At 43.9% G+C, this 20,063-nt stretch overlaps 1 protein-coding gene across 3 annotated transcripts in view; it reads right to left on the bottom strand.

The window, feature by feature from the left end:
- Window positions 1–1,961: 1,961 nt before the first annotated feature.
- Window positions 1,962–20,063, bottom strand: part of DENND4A (DENN domain containing 4A) — an 83,389-nt gene continuing 65,287 nt past the window's right edge. The window contains exons 24-32 of one of the 3 annotated variants that reach the window (XM_083370995.1): window positions 18,870–19,045; window positions 18,633–18,779; window positions 16,896–17,112; window positions 14,649–14,903; window positions 13,578–13,695; window positions 12,812–12,974; window positions 9,129–9,193; window positions 6,869–7,016; window positions 1,962–3,062 (exon numbers count right to left, since the gene is read on the bottom strand). In XM_083370995.1, the coding sequence (XP_083227121.1) occupies window positions 6,880–7,016; window positions 9,129–9,193; window positions 12,812–12,974; window positions 13,578–13,695; window positions 14,649–14,903; window positions 16,896–17,112; window positions 18,633–18,779; window positions 18,870–19,045 (1,278 nt within the window). In that variant the 3' untranslated portion in view covers window positions 1,962–3,062; window positions 6,869–6,879. Of the gene's footprint in view, window positions 7,017–9,128; window positions 9,194–12,811; window positions 12,975–13,577; window positions 13,696–14,648; window positions 14,904–16,895; window positions 17,113–18,632; window positions 18,780–18,869; window positions 19,046–20,063 lie in introns of all 3 variants that reach the window. The other 2 variants (XM_083370994.1, XM_083370996.1) reach the window with 2 other exon arrangements.

Raw genomic sequence — 20,063 nt, 5'->3', positions numbered from 1 at the left:
TAAGGGGCTGCAATGGCTCAGCGGTTAAAGATGCTGAGCTTGTCAATTGGAAAACTGACAGTTCAGGTTCAAAACCTGAGCACTCTGCGACAGGGTGAACGCCTGTTACTCGTCCCAGCTTCTGCCAACCTAGCAGTTCGAAAGCATGTAAAAATGCAAGTAGAAAAATAGGGACCGCTACGGTGGGAAGGTAACAGCGTTCCGTGCGCCTTTGGCGTCTAGTTATGGCCACATGGGGAATTCTGGGGGTTGAAGTCCACACATGACAAATATGGTCCTAGATGCACGCAGTTTTAACTCTAGACATATCTGGAAGATGTCAGATTGGCAAAAGCTGGCCTACGTGATGCAGCTAAATACCGTGAAGGACCAGTTTAGCCACCTTATAAATGGGGTTTACAAATCTGAAACTTCAAGTTAGATGTTCCATCTAATTCTCAAGGGGTTTAGCAAACTGCATGAAAACAAAGGAAATTAGGGTATTTTGCTCACGTAAGCCAAGCCAGGAAAGCATTGAATTACTTGCAGGCAGCAACTAAATACTATGGCCTATTCTATATATAATACCAAGTTACGGTAGGATCTGTTCACTTTTTGCATAAAATTATGTGCTAATAAGAATGTTAAAGAGGGACGCACGTGGTGGCTCAGTGGGTTAGGAAGCTGAGCTTGTCGATCAGAAGGTCGGCAGTTTGGCGGGTCGAATCCCGAGTGCCGCGTAACAGTGAGCGCCTGTTACTCGTCCCAGCTTCTGCCAACCTAGCATTTCGAAAGCATGTAAAAATGCAAGTAGAAAAATAGGGACCGCTACGGTGGGAAGGTAACAGCGTTCCGTGCGCCTTTGGCGTCTAGTCATGGCCACATGACCACGGAGACGTCCTCGGACAAGCGCTGGCTCTTCGGCTTTGAAACGGAGATGAGCACCGGCCCCTAGAGTTGGAAACGACTAGCACGCATATGCGGGGGAACCTTTACCTTTTAAGTAGGTACTACGTTGGTGGGAAGGAAACAGCGTTCTGTGTGCCTCAGAGAGTGTAGTTATGCTGGCCACACAGCTGCAAAAAAGTCTTCAGACAGCGCTGGCTCCCTCGGCTAGGAAATGGAGATGAGCACCGACCGCTAGAGTCGGACACAACTGTCAAGTAAACCTTTACCTTTACCTAAAGAAATGGCTGTAAGTTGGGAACTGCCTCTATTCAGAAGGCATTACAGAAACAAAGGCAGAAGCTTAAGCCCTGGGAAGGGACATATTATGTAGAAGAAACTCAAGTTGGCTTTTGAGATACTATGGGATGTAGAGGAAGTGGGAGGGAAGACTCAAGATTTGTTATTATATACCCGTGGTGGCGAACCTATGGCACGCGTGCCACAGGTGGCATGCAGAGCCCTCTCTGTGGACACGCACGCTGTTACCCCAGCCCTAGGCCTTCAGCTGGGTTTTATAAAACCTTTTCGCTTTAGGCCTCTGCTGCAGTGTGCAAAAAAAAAAGGTTCAATCAATCAATTTCAACTTCTCGCAGGAAAAAAAAAGATCTTGCAAAGTTGGGATTGAACTTTTTAGCCCCGCCCAGTCTGCCGTTACCACCGCTGCCACGCCCACCCAATGGGCCATGCCTACCCGGCACCCGACGATACATAAGTGGGTTTTGGGTTGCAGTTTGGGCCCTCGGTCTCTAAAAGGTTCACCATCACTGTTATATACAGTGTAATGAATGTCTGTAATAACTGTAGTCAGTCTTCATCTGGTCTGTCTTGCAGGGCTGACATCATAGTTTGTGCTAGAGATATAAAGCAGAAAATACAGTAGGTGGGGGGGAATAGAAATTGTACCCTGCAGATCTTTTTCCCCCCTGCTTCTATCTGTTCTCGATACTGAAGCCTTACGAAGCCTGAAAGTAAGTGGAATTACAGGTACTCCCATTTGGTAACAAAAAATATCTACAAGCATATTTCTTTTAAACTTTTCTTTATTTAGTCTTTGTAAAATTTTAAATAGTCTTTTTTTTTCTATGACATTTCAGGAAAAAAAATACATTTTCCCATTGTGAAGATTGAAATATACACCTCGAAATTGACCTACAAATTGAAACCAAAAATAAAACACTTGAACTGATGCCCTTTTTTTGGTAAACAAAATGTAAACAGTTCATATGTACAAATCTACAACCATTCCTTTGTGAAAGTGCTCTTTTGCAAATTAATAAAACATCTGTTTTGAAATTCCAGGGAGATCATATTTTTGAGAAATACAACTACTTTCTGGAAACCCACCAATATTTTTTTTTAATATTTTATATACACATTTACATGTAACAAGTCTCCATTTCTGTCTTTGGGAGTAAAATATTTCCTACTGAAATGCTAAGTTAACTAAGATAAAATACTTTATCGGATTCTTGATAAAGCCCTATTTAAACATTAGAGTTTTACAAACGTTTTGTTCCGTCTGATGCCCTGAAGCAAACAAGAGGGGAGACTGGGTTCATGATGAGTGCAAGTACAAAACTGTTCCAAAACATTAGGATGAAACAACATGCTCGGAGGAGGGAAAGCCATATTTCATTTTCATTCACTGTTTTAAAAATAATAGTAATAATAAAAAGTCCCGGGTTGCTTTTTAAAGGAGTATAAAATGAGGCAGAATTTCATGGTTTGGGCAGCAAAGGCCCCAGAATTCTCTTTTGTTCTCCAAGATGAGTTATAGGAACTGAACAAGATACATTTGGAGCTCAATTGTGGTTATGAGTCTGGGATTACCTGGATTGCTTGACCGAACAGAGAAGGTCAAGGTTACGATCCACTTCCTGAACTTGTTGCAATGGATACGTAGCAGATCATTAAATGCTTAGTGAGATGTTGAAGACTCTGTTTTTTAAACCACTTAGTCGTGTCCGATTCTTGGTGACTTTATAGGCGAGTCAAGCACAGCTTCTTTCGGTTGTTGCGTGTTCAACCTGGCGTCTGATTTGCCGGCATCAAGTCAGCAGCTTCTCTGCTTGCCCCGTCTTCTTGTTCCACCAGCCCTTCCTGGCACCGTTGGCTTCTCCTGTGAATTGGCCCGCCTGAGGCGGCCAAAGACAATCAGACCTAGTCTAGTGATTTTTAGCCTGTAGTGATGTTTCTGGTTTTCTATGATTTAACACCTCTCTGTTAGATGCTCTGGCTGTCCACAAAGACTGTCCATGCTGGCTAGCTGGCTGGCTGCGAAGCCTGGGTGATTCCTACTTAAACGGAATGATACTCTCTTCTTAATAGCAGCCTGCTACTTTTGCCGCGATCTTTTGATTCAACCACACCTAGAGAGGAGCTGATAGGAAGTGCTCTCATTAGAATGAGACTGCAGGGAGTCCTTGACTTACAACAGCTCATTTAGTGACCGAAGTTAACAACGGCACTGGAAAAAGTGGCTTATGACCATTTTTCACACTTACAACCGTTGCAGCATCCCGGTGGTCACGTGATCAAAATTCAGAGGCTTGGCCACTGACTCATATTTAGGGCGATTGCAGAGTCTTTGGATCGTGGGACCCCCACTTTACCTCTGACAAGTAAAGTCAATGGGGAAGCCAGATTCACTTAACAACCGTGTTACTAATTTAACTGCAGTGATTTACTTAACAAACGTGGCAAGAAAAAGTTGCAAAATGAGGCAAAACTCACTTAACAAATTTCTCACTTAACAGCAACATAAATTCTGGGCTCAATTGTGGTCATAAGTTGAGAACTACCTGGACTTTTTTTTTCCGTCAACATTCAGTTGTTCTCTTAGGTCAGGGGTAGGCAACCTTGGCTCTTTTATGACTCGTGGACTTCAACTCCCAGAATTCCTTAGCCAGTATGGGAGAATATGGCCCCTTCATGACTGGTGGACTTCAACTCCCAGAATTCCTCAGCCAGCATGGCTCAGCTTGGAAACCTCTCCCTTTCCCATCAGCGTGGCTGGCTCAGAAATTCTGGGAGCTGAAGTCCACGAGTCATAAAAAAGCCAAGGTTGCCTACCCCTGTCTTGGGTGAAGCAAAGCTTCAAGCAAATATTCCTGATCCGGAAGCACGTCTGCTAAAACTAAATGAATGATGCTTGCCAGCCCAAGCATTGATTCTGGCTAGTGGTTCTCTTAATTCCGTAGTTACAGCTCAAGAAGAAGCCGATCCTTCCATCATGGCTATAAAATACTCTGAAATAGTGGCTTTCATACAGTTCAGAAGCTCGTACCTGCTAAGGAAGTCCTTGTTTAGAGACTGCCTTATTTAGCGATCGTTCACAGTTACAACATTGGCTGTGTGAGCAATTCTCATATTTATGACCTTCGCAGATTGGTAAAGCAAAGGAAAGCCGAAGTCAGATCATAAACACATTGTGATTTTTCTTTTTCTGCTTCACATAACAACCGAATGGCCAGTCCCAACTGTGGTCACTAAACAAGGATGACCAGTAGTGCACAAATGTATTACTGTAGGCACTTACATTTGTTTTCTCTGGAGATACAATAACTTACAAATTGTAGACGGAAATTAACCGACACATATCTCAAACACTGCTAAATCATTAGCGGTTAAGTGACTTTAGAAATTGTCTATTCACTGATTTAGAACGTCCAGCTTAATCATACAATTCCTAGAGAGGACAGTCTAAAAATTCAACAATAAATAAAAGTTGGATGCAGAACTGTAGAAAAGTATAGTTCACAGGGGAAAATTACAGGAGAATTGCAGGGGAAAAAAAATCTTGCTGCATTGTGCCTTAGATTCTAAGAGTTTTCCATAGCATATAATGGTTTCAGATTTCAGTTTCTTCAAATAGGTGGGCAAATACTGTTTAAAATTGGGGAACCTTGAAAAACAAGGGGAACGGATGGAATCAAAATCTCAATGATGTTATGCAGTGGGCAGCTAGTTTGGGATGATCTTGAAAAAAAGCTAAATTAGTGTTTACTGTTCACAGGGGGGGGGGGTTGGGCAGTAAGAAATCCCAGGCCTCTTGCCAAGTATGCCAAGTCAAAACTTACTCTAGAAAAAGAGAAGAAAAGCAAACCCATTTTCATCTTGTTGAAAAGAAAATTACTGGACGTGTCCACGAATTAGCTTTTTGCCTTCCGGTTTTTATATTGGAAGTGTTTTTTCCTGGATTAAGAATACACCTTCATCCCACCACTATTAGTGCAGGCTTGAATCTGATAAAATCTGCCTCGAACTTAAATCAGGGGCCTCCAAACTGGACAACTTTAAGGCTTGTGGACTTCAGCTCCCAGAATTCACGCTCATGCTGGCTGGGGAATTCTGGGAGTTGAGGTCCACAAGTCTTAAAAGTTACCACGTTTGGAGAGCCCTGAATTAGATAATAAGAAAGACGAGACCGTAAGAGTTATGTTTTGGAGAATCAGAGGGAGGGGCTGCTAAGCCCTGTGAACAGAGATCTGCAACACCTGAAAGACACGGCGGCTTCCAGATGCTGCTTCTATGTTCCTAAGCCCTCCAAAGCGTCTTTGGCAGTGTGCAGGCTCTGAATCTGAAGTACTCTGCACCTCTGGCAGAGAGCTCCTTTTACAGGCACCCACTTCTCTCTCTCAATATGCCAGTTTGAAAAATGGGGAGGCCAAATCCTCCTCCAATTGCTAGGAAAACAAAGAAGCACAAACACCAGCAAGAGAAAACGAAAAGATGGAATATTGCCCGAATATTTGCAGATCTCCAGACTCACAGCTCCTCCCTTGAATATGCAGATGGTTCTAGACTTGCAACCATTCCTTTTAGCGAACGTTCAAAGTTACAACAGCCCTGGAAAAAGTGACTTATGGCCCAGATCCTTGTATTTACAACCATCACAGCACCCCCAGTCACGTGGTCAAAATTGGTCCTGGGGCCGTATGATCACCATTTTGTGATCTTCCCAGCTGGCTGCCGACAAGCAACGTCAGTGGGGAAAGCTGGATTAATTTAACAATTGACTTAACCCTGGCAGTGATTTGCTTTAACAACAATGGCAAAAAAAGGTTGTAAAATCAGATGCAACCCGCTTAACAATTGCTTTGCTCAGTGACGGAAATCCTGGTCCCAAGTGTGGTTGTAAGTCAAAGACTACCTGTACAGAGGCGGGCGTTCTGCTCCAGCCCTCTTGAGACTGTCCTCTGCAATGATTTGCGGTAGCTTCCAATATTCAATCAGGTTTTTCATATAAAAATATGGGGGAAGCTCCGTTCTGTGGGAGAGAAGGAAAGCGGCCTCACGCTTCCACATTCAGACAGTGACAAAGCCGATTAACGTAAGAAAGCTTCCTGTTACTTGTCAGCTAAAATTAGCTAGGTGGATACAGATTTTGCAGAATAGGAAATATAGTACTGAAAGTTCTGTATTACATTAAAAAAAAAGCAAAATGAAAAGTGTTTCTTTAGAAAAGAAAAGGAAAGGGGGGGGGGAGAAGAAGAAGACCTGTTCCTATACACAGCAATATTCTGAAAAAAGTATTGCTTAGGCAACCAAGTCCCCTCACTTCACTCTAGGAATTTAAAAAGTTAAAAAAATATGAACTTGCTATGAATAATTTAAAATCTGTTGTCATATAACTCTTGGTCTGCCTTCTGTAACTTTTTGCGCCTCCCCTGCAAACGCAATATTTGAAAAGCTTCCTTAATGCCTGTTTCTGGTCCACCCCGATTCGCCCTTTTCTGCCGCAAAATGCTCTGGATTCTGTGCCAGCTGGAGCCCGGGTGTGTGTGTGTGTGTCTTTCGTAATCCCAGGACTGTGTTCCCTACAGGAATTCTCCTTTAGACAAAGGCCCGGGGTGTGTGTGTTTCTCAGCGGAAGAAGAGTCTTTCTGAAGGCTGCGGTGGCTGCTGTTGTCATTCGCCTAAGAAGCACCTCGTGACGCACCCCGGTTCTGTCTAGAGATAGGGTTCCCCAAACGTCTTTCGGCACTCCATCACTCCGGTACTAGGCGGCCGATCACAGTTGTGGGTGTTCTTGACCTGATTTGTGGTGAGACGATCGTAAGCCATCTTGTATTCTCTGTCGAAAGCATCTGGAAGGAGAGGAAGAAAATGCCTATAGCGCTGGGCTGAGGGAGGCAGATGCACAAGACAGATAAGTAGGTAGGTTGGCCAATAGATAGAGGGATAGATAGATAGATGATAGATAGATAGATAGATAGATAGATAGATAGATAGATAGATAGATAGATAGATAGATAGATAGATATGGGTGGATAGATAGATGGATAGATGATAGATAGATATAGATGGATGGATAGATAGATAGATAGATAAGATAGATAGATAGATAGATAGATAGATAGATAGATAGATAGATAGATAGATAGATATGGGTGGACAGATAGATGGATAGATGATAGATAGATATAGGTGGATGGATGGATGGATGGATAGATAGATAGATAGATAGATAGATAGATAGATAGGGATGGATGGATAGATAGATATGGATGGATGGATAGATAGATATGGGTAGATAGATGGATAGATGGATAGATATGGATAGATGGATAGATATGGGTGGATGGATAGATATGGGTGGATAGATAGATATGGGTGGATAGATAGATGGATAGATGATAGATAGATAGATAGATAGATAGATAGATAGATAGATAGATAGATGATAGATAGATAGATAGATAGATAGATAGATAGATAGATAGATAGATAGATATGGGTGGATAGATAGATGGATAGATGATAGATAGATATAGATGGATGGATAGATAGATAAGATAGATAGATAGATAGATAGATAGATAGATAGATAGATAGATAGATAGATAGATATGGGTGGACAGATAGATGGATAGATGATAGATAGATATAGGTGGATGGATGGATGGATAGATAGATAGATAGATAGATAGATAGATAGATAGATAGATAGATGATAGATAGATAGATAGATATGGATGGATGGATAGATAGATAGATATGGATGGATAGATAGATATGAGTAGATAGATGGATAGATGGATAGATATGGATAGATGGATAGATATGGGTGGATGGATAGATATGGGTGGATAGATAGATATGGGTGATAGATAGATGGATAGATGATAGATAGGTAGATAGATAGATGATAGATAGATAGATAGATAGATAGATAGATAGATAGATAGATAGATAGATATGGGTGGATAGATATATGGATAGATAGATATGGGTGGATAGATGGATAGATAGATATGGATGGATAGATAGATAGATAGATATGGGTGGGTGGATGGATAGATAGATAGATATGGGTGGGTAGATAGAACAGATGGACAGAAAATAATGACAGATAGATGATAAACAGTTATAAATAGATCAGACAGATAGATGATAGATAACAGATGATAGAGATATAGATGATAAATAATGATAGAAAGATATAGATAAGCAGATAGATATGTCTGTGTGATATATACATATGTATACACACACGCACACACCTATACATATAAAAATCTAGTCACAAACAAAAAGATACCAGTCAAAAATATGTAAGAAAATGCAGTTTAAAAGCTCATGTTTTCAAAGTCCTTTTTGTGAGGCTTATATGTAGGCAGTACAGCAAGTCCTTGACTTATGACTATTCATTTAACAACCGTTCAAAGTTACAACAGTGCTGAAAAGAAGTGGTTGACTGATTGAGTGATTTGAAAACTCGCATAATTTAAAACAATGCTGGGAGCTTTTGTCCCTAGCAGTTACCAGGGCTGTCCTTCAGGCTGGAACTGAGCTGGCATATTTTAGTTAATGACTGCTGTTGGGAAGAGATGCTAATTCAGCCTGGAAACAGCATCAAGGTTGAGAAAAATGGGAAAATTTTCTCAGTCCATCACAAAACAAAAGAAAGCCAAAGTTTGCAGTTATGGATCTTTTGTTGGGAAAAGTATTTTTGCCCAGAGAAGCAAATTTAATTATTCAACTTCACACAAGTTTCACTACCTGACTTTCTGAACCTAATCCTCCCCGGGTCATTGGCTCAAATATATTCTTTATTTTGGAGAACAAAATGATTAAATACATGTATGTCATATTAAGAGGACTTTTAAAATACAATTATGCTTTCTAAGCCCAGAAGCGATAGTTTGCACAGTTTAAACATTTAACACACACTAAGGAGAAGATTACGGATTGCTTACCTATATCAATATTATCTCTTCCAAGAGCAACGAGAGAGAGAAATAGTATCTCTCTATAAAGGCTCCTGAAACAAAACAGACAAAAATAAAATGGGAAAGCTTCATTTTTTAATCACTGCTTCAAATCCACTGTGGCAGATTTGTGTATTAGCATTGAGATATTGGTCTGCAGGTAATTTGAGGAAGGTGTTTGTTTTTTTTCCAACCTCAGGAAGATGCTGCTGATTTTTAACAGTGTCATCTCTTTTTCATTGTATTTCTCTTGCCCAAGATGTCTGGCCTATTAGGTGCAGAACAAAAAGCACACGGCTCTCTAGAATTGCCTTCAGGAATGAGAAGCAGAGTAAGACGTCCCACAGCTTTGAAATCTTGCTCAATATGGGTGTACAGGTAGTTCTCAACTTAGGACCGGTCGTTTAATGACCGCTTGTAGTTAACAACAGCTTGGAAAGGGACCTTCATGGCCCATAAAACACTTCTGGTCATTGCAAAATGTTGCTCCCAGCATACTGTGGTCACATGACCACATTTGGGGAACTTGGATCCTAGCTCACATTGATGATTGGTTGCAGTACCCCACAGTCACGTGACCATGGTTTGAGGCATTTCCCCCCCCCCCAATTTCCAGTAAAAAAAACACCCAGGAGAATAGATTTGCTTAAGGATCACATGATTCATTTAATAACCGCCATAAAAATGATAGTAAAAATCAAGTCCGATGATCATGTGGGTCTCTTAACCTATGACCGGAGTGACTTAACCAAAATTACAGGTCCAGCTGTGGTTATAATGTGAGGACTGCCTGCAACCTAGAGGCAAAATGGATCCCTTACTGCACCAGCCACCTAAACGGAAGGAAGTAAAAAAAAATCTCTGCACTACTAATCTCCCACTTCTTTGAAGTAAGCAGGGCTGGAGCAGAGAGAGATCACCTGTAGAGCATTTACTGGCCTTTTTTATATGCTGTCCTGCAATGATTACGGAGACTTAAAAAAACCGTCAACTTAAAAATTAATTCTATACTGATTATTTAATCATCAAATAAGAATTAAGTTAAGAAACAAATAGCTTGTGACTTTCACTGCCACTTTTACCAAGGGGGATACATACGAAGGAGTATCAAGCCCCCTGTTCTGTACCAGCCTACTACCGGCCCTGCAGAAAAGGCAGGGACAACCCCTTTACAAAAAGGCAAGAGGCTGGAACTAAGCCTGCCAAATTTATTGACACTAAACAGAGCAAACAGAGCAAAACAAAAACACGAACCATGAAACAGGAGCTATTCAAGCGGTTGCCTTCAGCAAACCAGCCCTCCCACGCATTCCCCTCTTATACAGTTTAGGGCGTGGCTTCTCTCTGCCTCCTTCCGAGGTGCCCCATTGCCTTCCTCTGTTTACTCCTGATTGACTGCCTCCTGCGTCGGGCGTCCTTGAACAGGGCCAGCTGTGGGTCATCTTCATCCACGCTGTCAGGCTCACACAGCTGGGTCTGCGTCGTAACCAGATGGGAGGGGCCTGGCTGAGGGCTCTGCGGAGCCTCAGGGCTATCCTCTGGAGGCCCTCCAACACCCCCCTCCTCCTTTGAATCGTCCGACCCAACTGCCGAACCCACAGGCTGACCCTGAATCACAACACACACCCCTGGTAAAACGGGTGTTTTTAGAATCAAGGTAGCAACTTGCAGTGGGCCAAAAAAAAACGGCGGCGGTGGCAGGAGGAGCTACAGCATTGCCACAAGTCTTTCTGCAGTATCACGAATCGCACTAAGTACAGAACATCTTTTGGAAATGTTTTTAAAAATGCAGGCTATTTTTACAGGGAAGTGCTGATGTAAAAATAGCTTGCATTCTAAAACAATTTCCAAGTACGTTCTATTCTTATGTGATGAAACGCCGTCTGCCAGCATCATCTCACGAAAAAGGTAAAAAAAAAAGCCTCATCCCACCCGTTTGGCAGGCCCCCACGGCCTTTCGCAAAGCCGTCAGGATCTGGTTTGTTTTACCCAGGTGCTAAAAGATAGGATCGAATAGAATAGATGCAACAGAAGGAAAGTACATGGAGCTTGCCGGAAGCATCCAATCGGGGTGGGGGTGGGAGGCGAGGCTTAGGTGCTTGTTTTATGGTTATATTTTATCGTTACTTGGTTTTAGTACCGCTGAGCTTGTATTAGAATAAATAGGGTTGGAAGTGACCCTGCAGGTCTTTCAACCTTTTCACCCATTGTACCACTTTTAGGATATGGCAACATCCGAGCACCACCAGTCGCCTAGCAAGGTGTCAAAAACTTGATGACCAAAAAAGGAAAAAAGTGATGAAGTACAGGTAGTCCTTGACTTACAACAGTTTGCTTAGTGACTGTTTGAAGCTACAATGACACTAAAAAAATTGCCCCCCAAGCCACAGCCGAGCAAGACACCTGCCCACCCGCCCGGCGGTGCTTTTCCTCCTGTCCGAAGTTTTCATTGTTGTGAGCATTTCTGTTGAGGATTGGTAGCGGGAGTGGGGTGGGGGGGGAATGTTTGGTTTTTATTCCCTCCCTTTACTGGGTAGTTGCAGCAGGTTTTGGTCACTTCACATGACCCTGGGACACTGTGACCGTCATAAATATGAATCAGTTGCCAAGCATCTGAAGGTAAATCACAAGACCCTGGAGATGCTGCAACATTCCAGCTGACCAGCGCTTCTTCTGGGCTCAGCAAAAACACCGGGATCAGCGCTGAGCTCCAGCTGGAGCCTGGTGCTGATCCTGGTGCTTCCGCCGAGCCGACAGCCCTGCAGCTCCAGCCATCTCTCGCTCAGGCTTGTGCGGTGCTGCCACCGGTTCAGCCCCTCCCCTGCTACCACTTTTCTAGGATGGTCGCGTACCACCTGCCAGGTGCCAATGTACCACAGGTGGTACCCGTACCACTGGTTGAAAAGCCCTGTTCTAGTCCCACCCCCTGCTCGAGCAGGAAACCCTATACCAGGGGTAGGCAACCTTGGCTCTTTTATGCTATGCTGGCTCAGGAATTCTGGGAGTTGAAGTCCATGAGTCATCAAAGAGCCGAGGTTGCCTACCCCTGCCCTAGACCATTTCAGACAAATGGCTGTCTAGTCTCTTCTTGAAAACCTCCAGAGATGTAGCACCCACAACTTCTGGAGGCAAGCCGTTCCACTGGTTAATGGTTCCGTCAGGAAAGTTCTCCTAGGTTGGTTCTAGGTTGCTTTTCTCCTTGATTCGTTTCCATCCGTTGCTTCTTGTCCTGCCCTCAGATGCCTGGGAGAGCAGTTTGACCCATCCTCTCCGTGATAGTCCCTCAAATACTGGAAGACAGTTATCATGTCACCCCTAGTCCTTGTTCAAGATGGGCAATCATACAGCTCTTTTAAATAAACAAAACGATTAGGGCTTTTTCACTACTAAAGCTATACCTGAGCCAGGCCTGCTTGACTGAATAGTTGGAGTCCTGCCAAAATGGTCAGCTCAAGGGAAGGAAGATGCTTCAACCCATCTCAATACGGTGTGCGGACCTAAACTAAGGGACCCAGTGGGACAAAAATACCACAATATAACTTGAAATCCAGATGCTACAATTCTTCTGAAAGGGGAGGAAGAAATACTTTCTGGGCGAGTGACCAACTGAATCTTCTGAGTTTTTTCTTCCCTGGGGGGAAAAAAAACAGTTTTTCAGCCTTTGGTCTCACCTCTGCCTTTTGATCTGTGGTCCTTTGTTCAGCCTCTCTAGGATCTGGCTCATTGGTCCATAGACATCGTTCATCTTAATACTCTTGACCATGTTTCTTAAGAGCTCCTGGTTAAAGAAACCATCATCCTTTTGTAGCAAACGAACCACTGGGTGTTTCTGAGCTGGAGAAGGACATTTAGAAAGCACAGTGAACAACAACAACAACAACAACATAACACCTCACGGCTGTTTTAAAAATAAAAGAATATCACATAAAGACAATTTTGTGAAGCTGGGGTCCACAAATGAAGCGCGACAGGGAACGGCCAGCCATAAGAAAGAAAGTCAGATCAAGGGCATCTATGAGCTGTAAGCCAAGGAACACCGAAGGCCAGGTCAAAACAGGCAGGGGGGTCATCTCCAAATCATTAGAAGGATTTCTAGTGTTTCTCAAAGAAAGTGAAACTAGGAGAAGGATTGACAAAGTACACAAAATGGCTGGGAAAAATAAATGTATGCTGTAAGCTGAAAAGCAACCACATAAAATACACACACACACATACACTAGGAAAGGAGGGGGGGTGTTGTTCAAAGTAAGTCAAGAAATAAATAATTCCTCAGCAATAGCAAGACGTAACACAACACTCACTCTCAAACACAAGGGTACGGTTTTGACCTGTAAGACAAGAATGGTGTGATCAAACTCCTAATGCTTATCAGTTCTGACTCTTGGCCTGGTGGGAAATCTTTTTCCATTAAATAATAAAAGAATACCGATAACTTACTCTGGGCATTCCACAGAATATAGAGGGGCTGTCCTGGATCTTTGTGCAGTTTCATATTGTCCCACAACATCTGAATCAGAACATGCTTGCTGTTCTCCAAGATACAGTTTCTGGGGATCTGTAGAGGGAGAACACAAAATATCTCAGATACAATTATAAAAAGGAAATAAGGCAGCGTTACCCAGAAGCAAGGTCCTAAGGAAAGGGAAATGCAAAGAGAAATAGAATTAGCTCAGGATGAGAAGAGGCACTGGAAATTCCAGAATATAGCAAAAATGAACGCTTCAGTACAGGTAATCCTCAACTTACAACAGTTCGTTTAGTGGCTGCTCAAAGTTTCAACGGCAGTAAAAAAAAAGGCTTATGACTGTTTTTCACACTTACGACCATGGTCATGTAATCAAAATTCAATTGCTTGGCAATTCACCTAATATTAATAACAGTCGCAGTGTCCCTGGGCCATGAGTTCATCTTTTGTGACCTGCTAACCAGCAGCCAATGGGGAAGCTGGATCCAGGTTACTAACTTAACAACCGCAGTGATCCTCTTAACAACTGTGGCAAGAAAGGTCGTAAAATAGAACAAAATTCACCGAACAACTGTCTCACTTAGCCACAGAAATTTTGGGCTTAACTGTGGTTGTTATGTTGAGGACTTTTAACATGACTGTAAAGCAGGCTACACATTCTGTACGAAGGTAAAACTTACACCCACAAGACAAAGCAACCAGTTTAGCTAAAATGTTTTTGTCAGGTGTGAAAGACTAGATGCACACACAAAGATTCAATTAAATTGATTTATTGCTGAAAGTCTACGCGCTGGAAATCTTCTCAATTAAGGGACAGCACTCGGTTAGCTAGATAATGGTCAGCAATACTCAAGGGGGATTGGAGTTGGTGGACTGGAGTTGGTTCTCTTGTGACTATGCAGGGATTCTAGGCTGATTCCCCGTTTCACTCCACCCCCAAGTTCTGCCACCCTTTCTCCTGCAGCTCTTTAATTTAATAACAACCACTAATCCTCAAAACAAAATCAATGCTTACAATTAACGTAACATTTTGTTTTCCCTACCTTGGAATTTTTATTGCAGTGTTCAGAGGACAGAATTAACCCAGGCAAGCTACTTGGTAAGTCCAGCCGTCGGAAATACCACACCAGGTTCCAGAAGACGATGGGGTGATGGTCCACAAACTCTGCCACGGTGATCACGTGATCTCCTTCGTTTTCCAATAAGCTCTCAAGTTCTTTCCAGACAACGAGAGGACTTAGATAAGGAACAGTGATGGGCTCCGGGCTAGGCAGATGCCACTCCAGCTGCAAAGACTCCTGCGATGCCAGATGGGGCATAAGAAGAGAGATGAGTGAGAAATCCCTGTCGAATATTCACGAGGACCCTCCTCGTGAATCTTCAGGTATTATTAGTATACCTTTGGATTTTCCTGTGATTTCCTGGGTTTTAAAAATTCTGCTTTCACTTCCAGAGAAGTTTTTGTCTTATGGCATATTGTATCTTAGTGTTGTGATTCAGGGTCAGCCTGTGGGTTCAGCAGTTGGGTCGGACGATTCAGAAGAGGAGGGGGGTGTTGGAGGGCCTCCAGAGGATAGCCCTGAGGCTCCGCAGAGCCCTCAGCCAGGCCCCTCCCATCTGGTTACGACGTAGACCCAGCTGTGTGAGCCTGACAGCGTGGATGAAGATGACCCACAGCTGGCCCTGTTCAAGGACGCCCAACGCAGGAGGCAGTCAATCAGGAGTAAACAGAGGAAGGCAATGGGGCACCTTGGAAGGAGGCAGAGAGAAGCCATGCCTTGAACTGTTTAAAAGGGGAATGTGTGGGAGGGCTGGTTTGCTGAAGGCAACCGTTTGAATAGCTCCTGTTTCATGGTTCGTGTTTCTGTTTGCTCTGTTTTATGTTAATAAATTTGGCGGGCTTAGTTCCAGCCTCTTGCCGTTTTGTAAAGCGGTTGTCCCTGCCTTTTCTGCAGGGCCGGTAGTAGGCTGGTACAGAACACTTATTAAATTAATAGGGACGTGGTGGCTCGGTGGGTTAGGATGCTGAGCTTGTCGATCAGAAGGTCGGCAGTTTGGCGGGTCGAATCCCAAGTGCCGCGTAGCAGAGGTGAGTGCCTGTTACTCGTCCCAGCTTCTGCCAACCTAGCAGTTCAAAAGCACGTAAAAATGCAAGTAGAAAAATAGGGACCACTACAGTGGGAAGGTAACAGCGTTCCGTGCGCCTTTGGCATCTAGTCATGCTGGCCACATGACCATGGAGATGTCCTCAGACAAGCGCTGGTCTTTGGCTTTAAAACGGAGATGAGCACCGGCCCCTAGAGTCGGAAATGACTAGCACGCATGTGCGGGGGAACCTTTACCTTTTATCTTATTAAATTACAATTTAATGGTTTCTATTGTTCCTTCTCCTAAAGGAGTCCAGAGCGCTGCTCAAAAACAATGTAAAGGCGATTGCTAGTATAGGTTAAGTCCTCAACTTACGACCACAACAAGAACCAGAATTTCTGTTGCTAAGCATGGTGGATGTCCAGTGAGTCACGTCCAATTTTATTGCTCTTTTTGGAATGGTGGTTGAGGAAATCACTGCGGTTGTTAACTGAAGCATGTGATGGTTAAACGAATCCAGCTTCCCCCACTGATTTTACTTGTTGAGAACTGGTTGGGAAGGTGGCCCTGGGACGCTGTGCGACTGGCACAAATACATGCTGATTGCCAAGTGCCCAGAGTTTGATCCCATGACCACGGGGATCCTGCAATGACCCTAACGACTTTTTACAGTGTGGTCATAACTTCAAACGGTTGCTAAATGAACGGTGGTGAATTGGGAACCATCTGTGAAACAATCAACAATAAAACTACTACCAGTCCAAGAACAGGAATGATTTAATTCCTATAGCAATTCCTCTGATCGTATTCAGCAAAATGATTTTATAATGAAACCTTAAAGTGGTTATGGCACCCAGCTAGAAAGCAGGAGACGGCTGGTTTTGGTTCAGGCTTAGGCACGAAAGCCAACTGGATGACTTTGGGCAAAATCAGCAAGAGGCTGTGAATTCTAGTCCTGCCTTAGACATGACAACCAGTTGGGTGATTTGGGGCCATTTGGCCTCTGTCAGCCCCATCTGCCTCACAGGGTTGTTATTGTGGGGGAAATAGGAGGAGGAAGGTGTTCATCCCTCTGAATTGTTTGTAAAAAATCATAAAGGTAGGATAGAAACAAACAAGCACACAAATATCACAGCAAGACTTTATCCAGGCTATGTTTCTTCTGAAAATCCAGGTGAGGAACACAACACTCGGACCCTTACCGTTCTCGGCTGGAAAGTGGTAGGCAAGCTCCCCGTGGGCACCACAGGGTTGTGTGTATGGACTCCCACTTCATCTATCTCTAAAGAACTGTAGGCACTGACGCTTCTTGACAGGGGGTGTCCAAGCGGCTCGTCTTTGGTTGAAGGATGCCTTCGCTGAGAAGGGATCTGAATGCTCTTGGCGCAGAGGGTGTCCAAATGTTTTGCCTTGCAGCTGCTGAAAGAGGTTACACGTTGACTGGAGAACTAACTAAACTGCTGAGAAGATTCCAGGGAGGAAGAAAGACACGGAAATCTGATAACTAACCTGGAACACGAGCAATCTGTCTTGCTCTAGTACAGGGGGGGGCGTGTCTTCAAACGTGGCCCTTTTATGACTGGTGGACTTCCACTCCCAGAATTCCTCAGCCAGGCACGCCTGGCTGAGGAATTCTGGGAGTGGAAGTCCACCAGTCATAAAAGGGCCACGTTTGAAGACCCCTGCTTTAGTATCTAAGCCATTTACAGGATAACAGAGTTGGAAGGGACCTAGGAGGTCTTCTAGTCCAACCCCTGTTCAAGCAGGAGACCTTATACCATTTTTGGACAAATGGTTGTCCAATCTCTTCTCGAAAACCTCCAGTATTGGAGCACCCACAGCTTCTGGAGGCAAGCCGTTCCACTGATTTACTGTTCTCACTGTCAGGAAATTCCTCCTTAGTTCCAGGTTGCTTCTCTCCTTGATAAGCTTCCACCCATTACTTCTTGTCCTTTAGACCAGACATGTCAAACACAAGGCCCGGGAGCTGGAGCTGGCCCGCGAAGTGGTTTCATGCGGCCCGCGAAGCCATCCTGGAAACAGTGAGGGAACGGCCCCCACTGCCTTGGCCCTGGCCCAGAGACCCTCCTTCTGCCAGAGACCCTCAGATCTGTCCCACTCCTGCCCAGGCCCCCATAGGCACCCTTGATGCGAACGTTGTAGAGCTGGCCACGCCCACCCAGTAGGCCATATGCACTCTAGCCACGCCCACCCAGTAGGCCAGGCCCACCCAGGCCATACCCACCCGGCTCCCTGAGGGCAACCGCAATGCTGATGCGGCCCTCAATGAAATTGAGTTTGACACCCCTGCTTTAGAGAGAATAGGCTGACCCCTTCTTCTCCGTGACAGCCTCTCAAATATTGGAAGACTGCTATCGTGTCACCCCCTAATCCCTCTCTTTGATATGCCAGACCTATCTAGTTCTCTCAACCGTACATCGTACATCTTTGTTGCTCTTCACACGCTTTCCAGAATCTCAGCATTTTTCTCACAAACCCCGTCAGTTCTCCCCATTCTTTTAAAAACATCCTAAAAACTACTTGATGGCTGAAATTATCAATATACACTTCTGTCAGTAATTAATTCCAATGACTGAAATAATTACTCCTGCCAATTTCGCTGTGGTTTTATCATACATATCTGTATGAAAATCCTTCTTCTACTCTCCAACATAACTACAGTTCTTAAGTGCTGGGTTCACATCAGTTGCTATGCCCAAAGCCACAAACCTGTTTCCAATTTCAGTTGTGTCTCATATACTGTGTCAACTTGGTCAAATGGCTGTACTTCGCATAGGGCTTTTTCCATGAATTTGCAAGTCCCTTCTGTCCATCCAATTAACCTCACCAAGTTTGGGGTGTTCATTTTGTTCATTTCGACAAGAAGAAAGTTATAAATGCAGTTAATGAATGTTTTAACAATCGCGAAATAAACGTACCTCTCTGAAACCAAGTCATTTTGAGCTGGAATTAAAGTTGTAGTAAATCCTGACAGGGGATCAGCAAAGCACATTTTGTCGGCCTGGTTCATAAAAGGGGATGGAAGCTGGATGTTTTCCGAAGAAGGACTAGACTTCAAGAAGTACCTACAAAGATGATGCTCACATGATTATGAAATTGTGGCATGTGGAAAACCCTGCCAACAAAAAATTTCCAAAGGAGCGGTGAACAAGTACCTTCCGGGGCCCCGGAGATCTCGGATTTCAATATTCAGGAAAGGCAAGAAGAGATTTCCACAGAAGGGGCATGTAGTGTTCAGGTTGGAGTCATCTGCGGTCCAGCCTGCCATGATCTCTTCATCATGAACCAGGCAGTCGCAGGTCCGACATCGGGAACAGCTGGAGATCAGGACCTGGGGGAAGGCACGGAGTTAAAGCCACAGGAGACTTTTTTCGGGCGGGGGGGCATACAATACAATAGTAAAAAGCAGAGACATAACCCTGCCAACAAAAGTGTGTATAGTCAAGGCTATGGTCTTCCCAGTTGCAATGTACGGCTGCGAATGCTGGACCATAAGAAAGGCCGAGCGCCAAAGAATTGAGGCCTTTGAACTATGGTGCTGGAGAAGACTCCTGCGAGTCCCTTGGACTGCAAGGCAATCAAACCGGTTGATCCTAGAGGAGATCAACCCTGACTGCTCTTTAGAAGGCCAGATCCTGAAGTTGAAACTCAAACACTTTGGCCACCTAATGAGAAGGAAGGACTCACTGGAGAAGAGCCTAATGCTGGGAAAAATTGAGGGCAAGAGAAGAAGGGGACGACAGAGAATGAGGTGGCTGGATAGATTCACTGAAGCAGTAGGCGTGAGCCTAAATGGACTCCAGAAGATGGTAGAGGACAGGAAGGCCTTGAGGAACGTTGTCCATGGGGTCGCGATGGGTCGGACACGACTTCGCAACTAACAATTAGAATACAGGTCTTTTTCTTCTTCTTAACAGTGGTAAGTAACATCTAGGATGCAGAACTGTGCTGTCTGTACCACAAACCCCCACTTATTGGTTTAGCAGACTTTGAGCATAAGCTTTAAAGTGTGTTCACCCCCCCACACACTATTTTTCTGTGAGTGAATTTTATTCAAGTGTAAAATAGGCAAAATACGCATCAGTTTGGATTTAATGGACACTCGTTTTTAATGGACACCCCTTCTCCCTAATAGATAATAATAATAGACTCATGGAGGGTCCATGAAAGCAGGATATTAATTGAAAGTATAAATAATGAGGCCAAGATGAGAGCCAACCAATCTACACCTTTAATTAGCTGTGGGGGACTGAGGATCAAACCAGTGGCTTTCCAGCTTCTAATTGATTATCTAATTTAAAAAGCCTTGATGCTGAAACAGGAGGCCAATGCGGGCAGTAAAATTAATT

This window comes from Vipera ursinii (assembly GCF_947247035.1).
Source record: "Vipera ursinii genome assembly, chromosome: 11".
Lineage (NCBI taxonomy): Eukaryota > Metazoa > Chordata > Lepidosauria > Squamata > Viperidae > Vipera > Vipera ursinii.
Note: the sequence above shows the minus strand (reverse complement) of the source record. Positions and strands in the feature narration are given on the sequence as shown.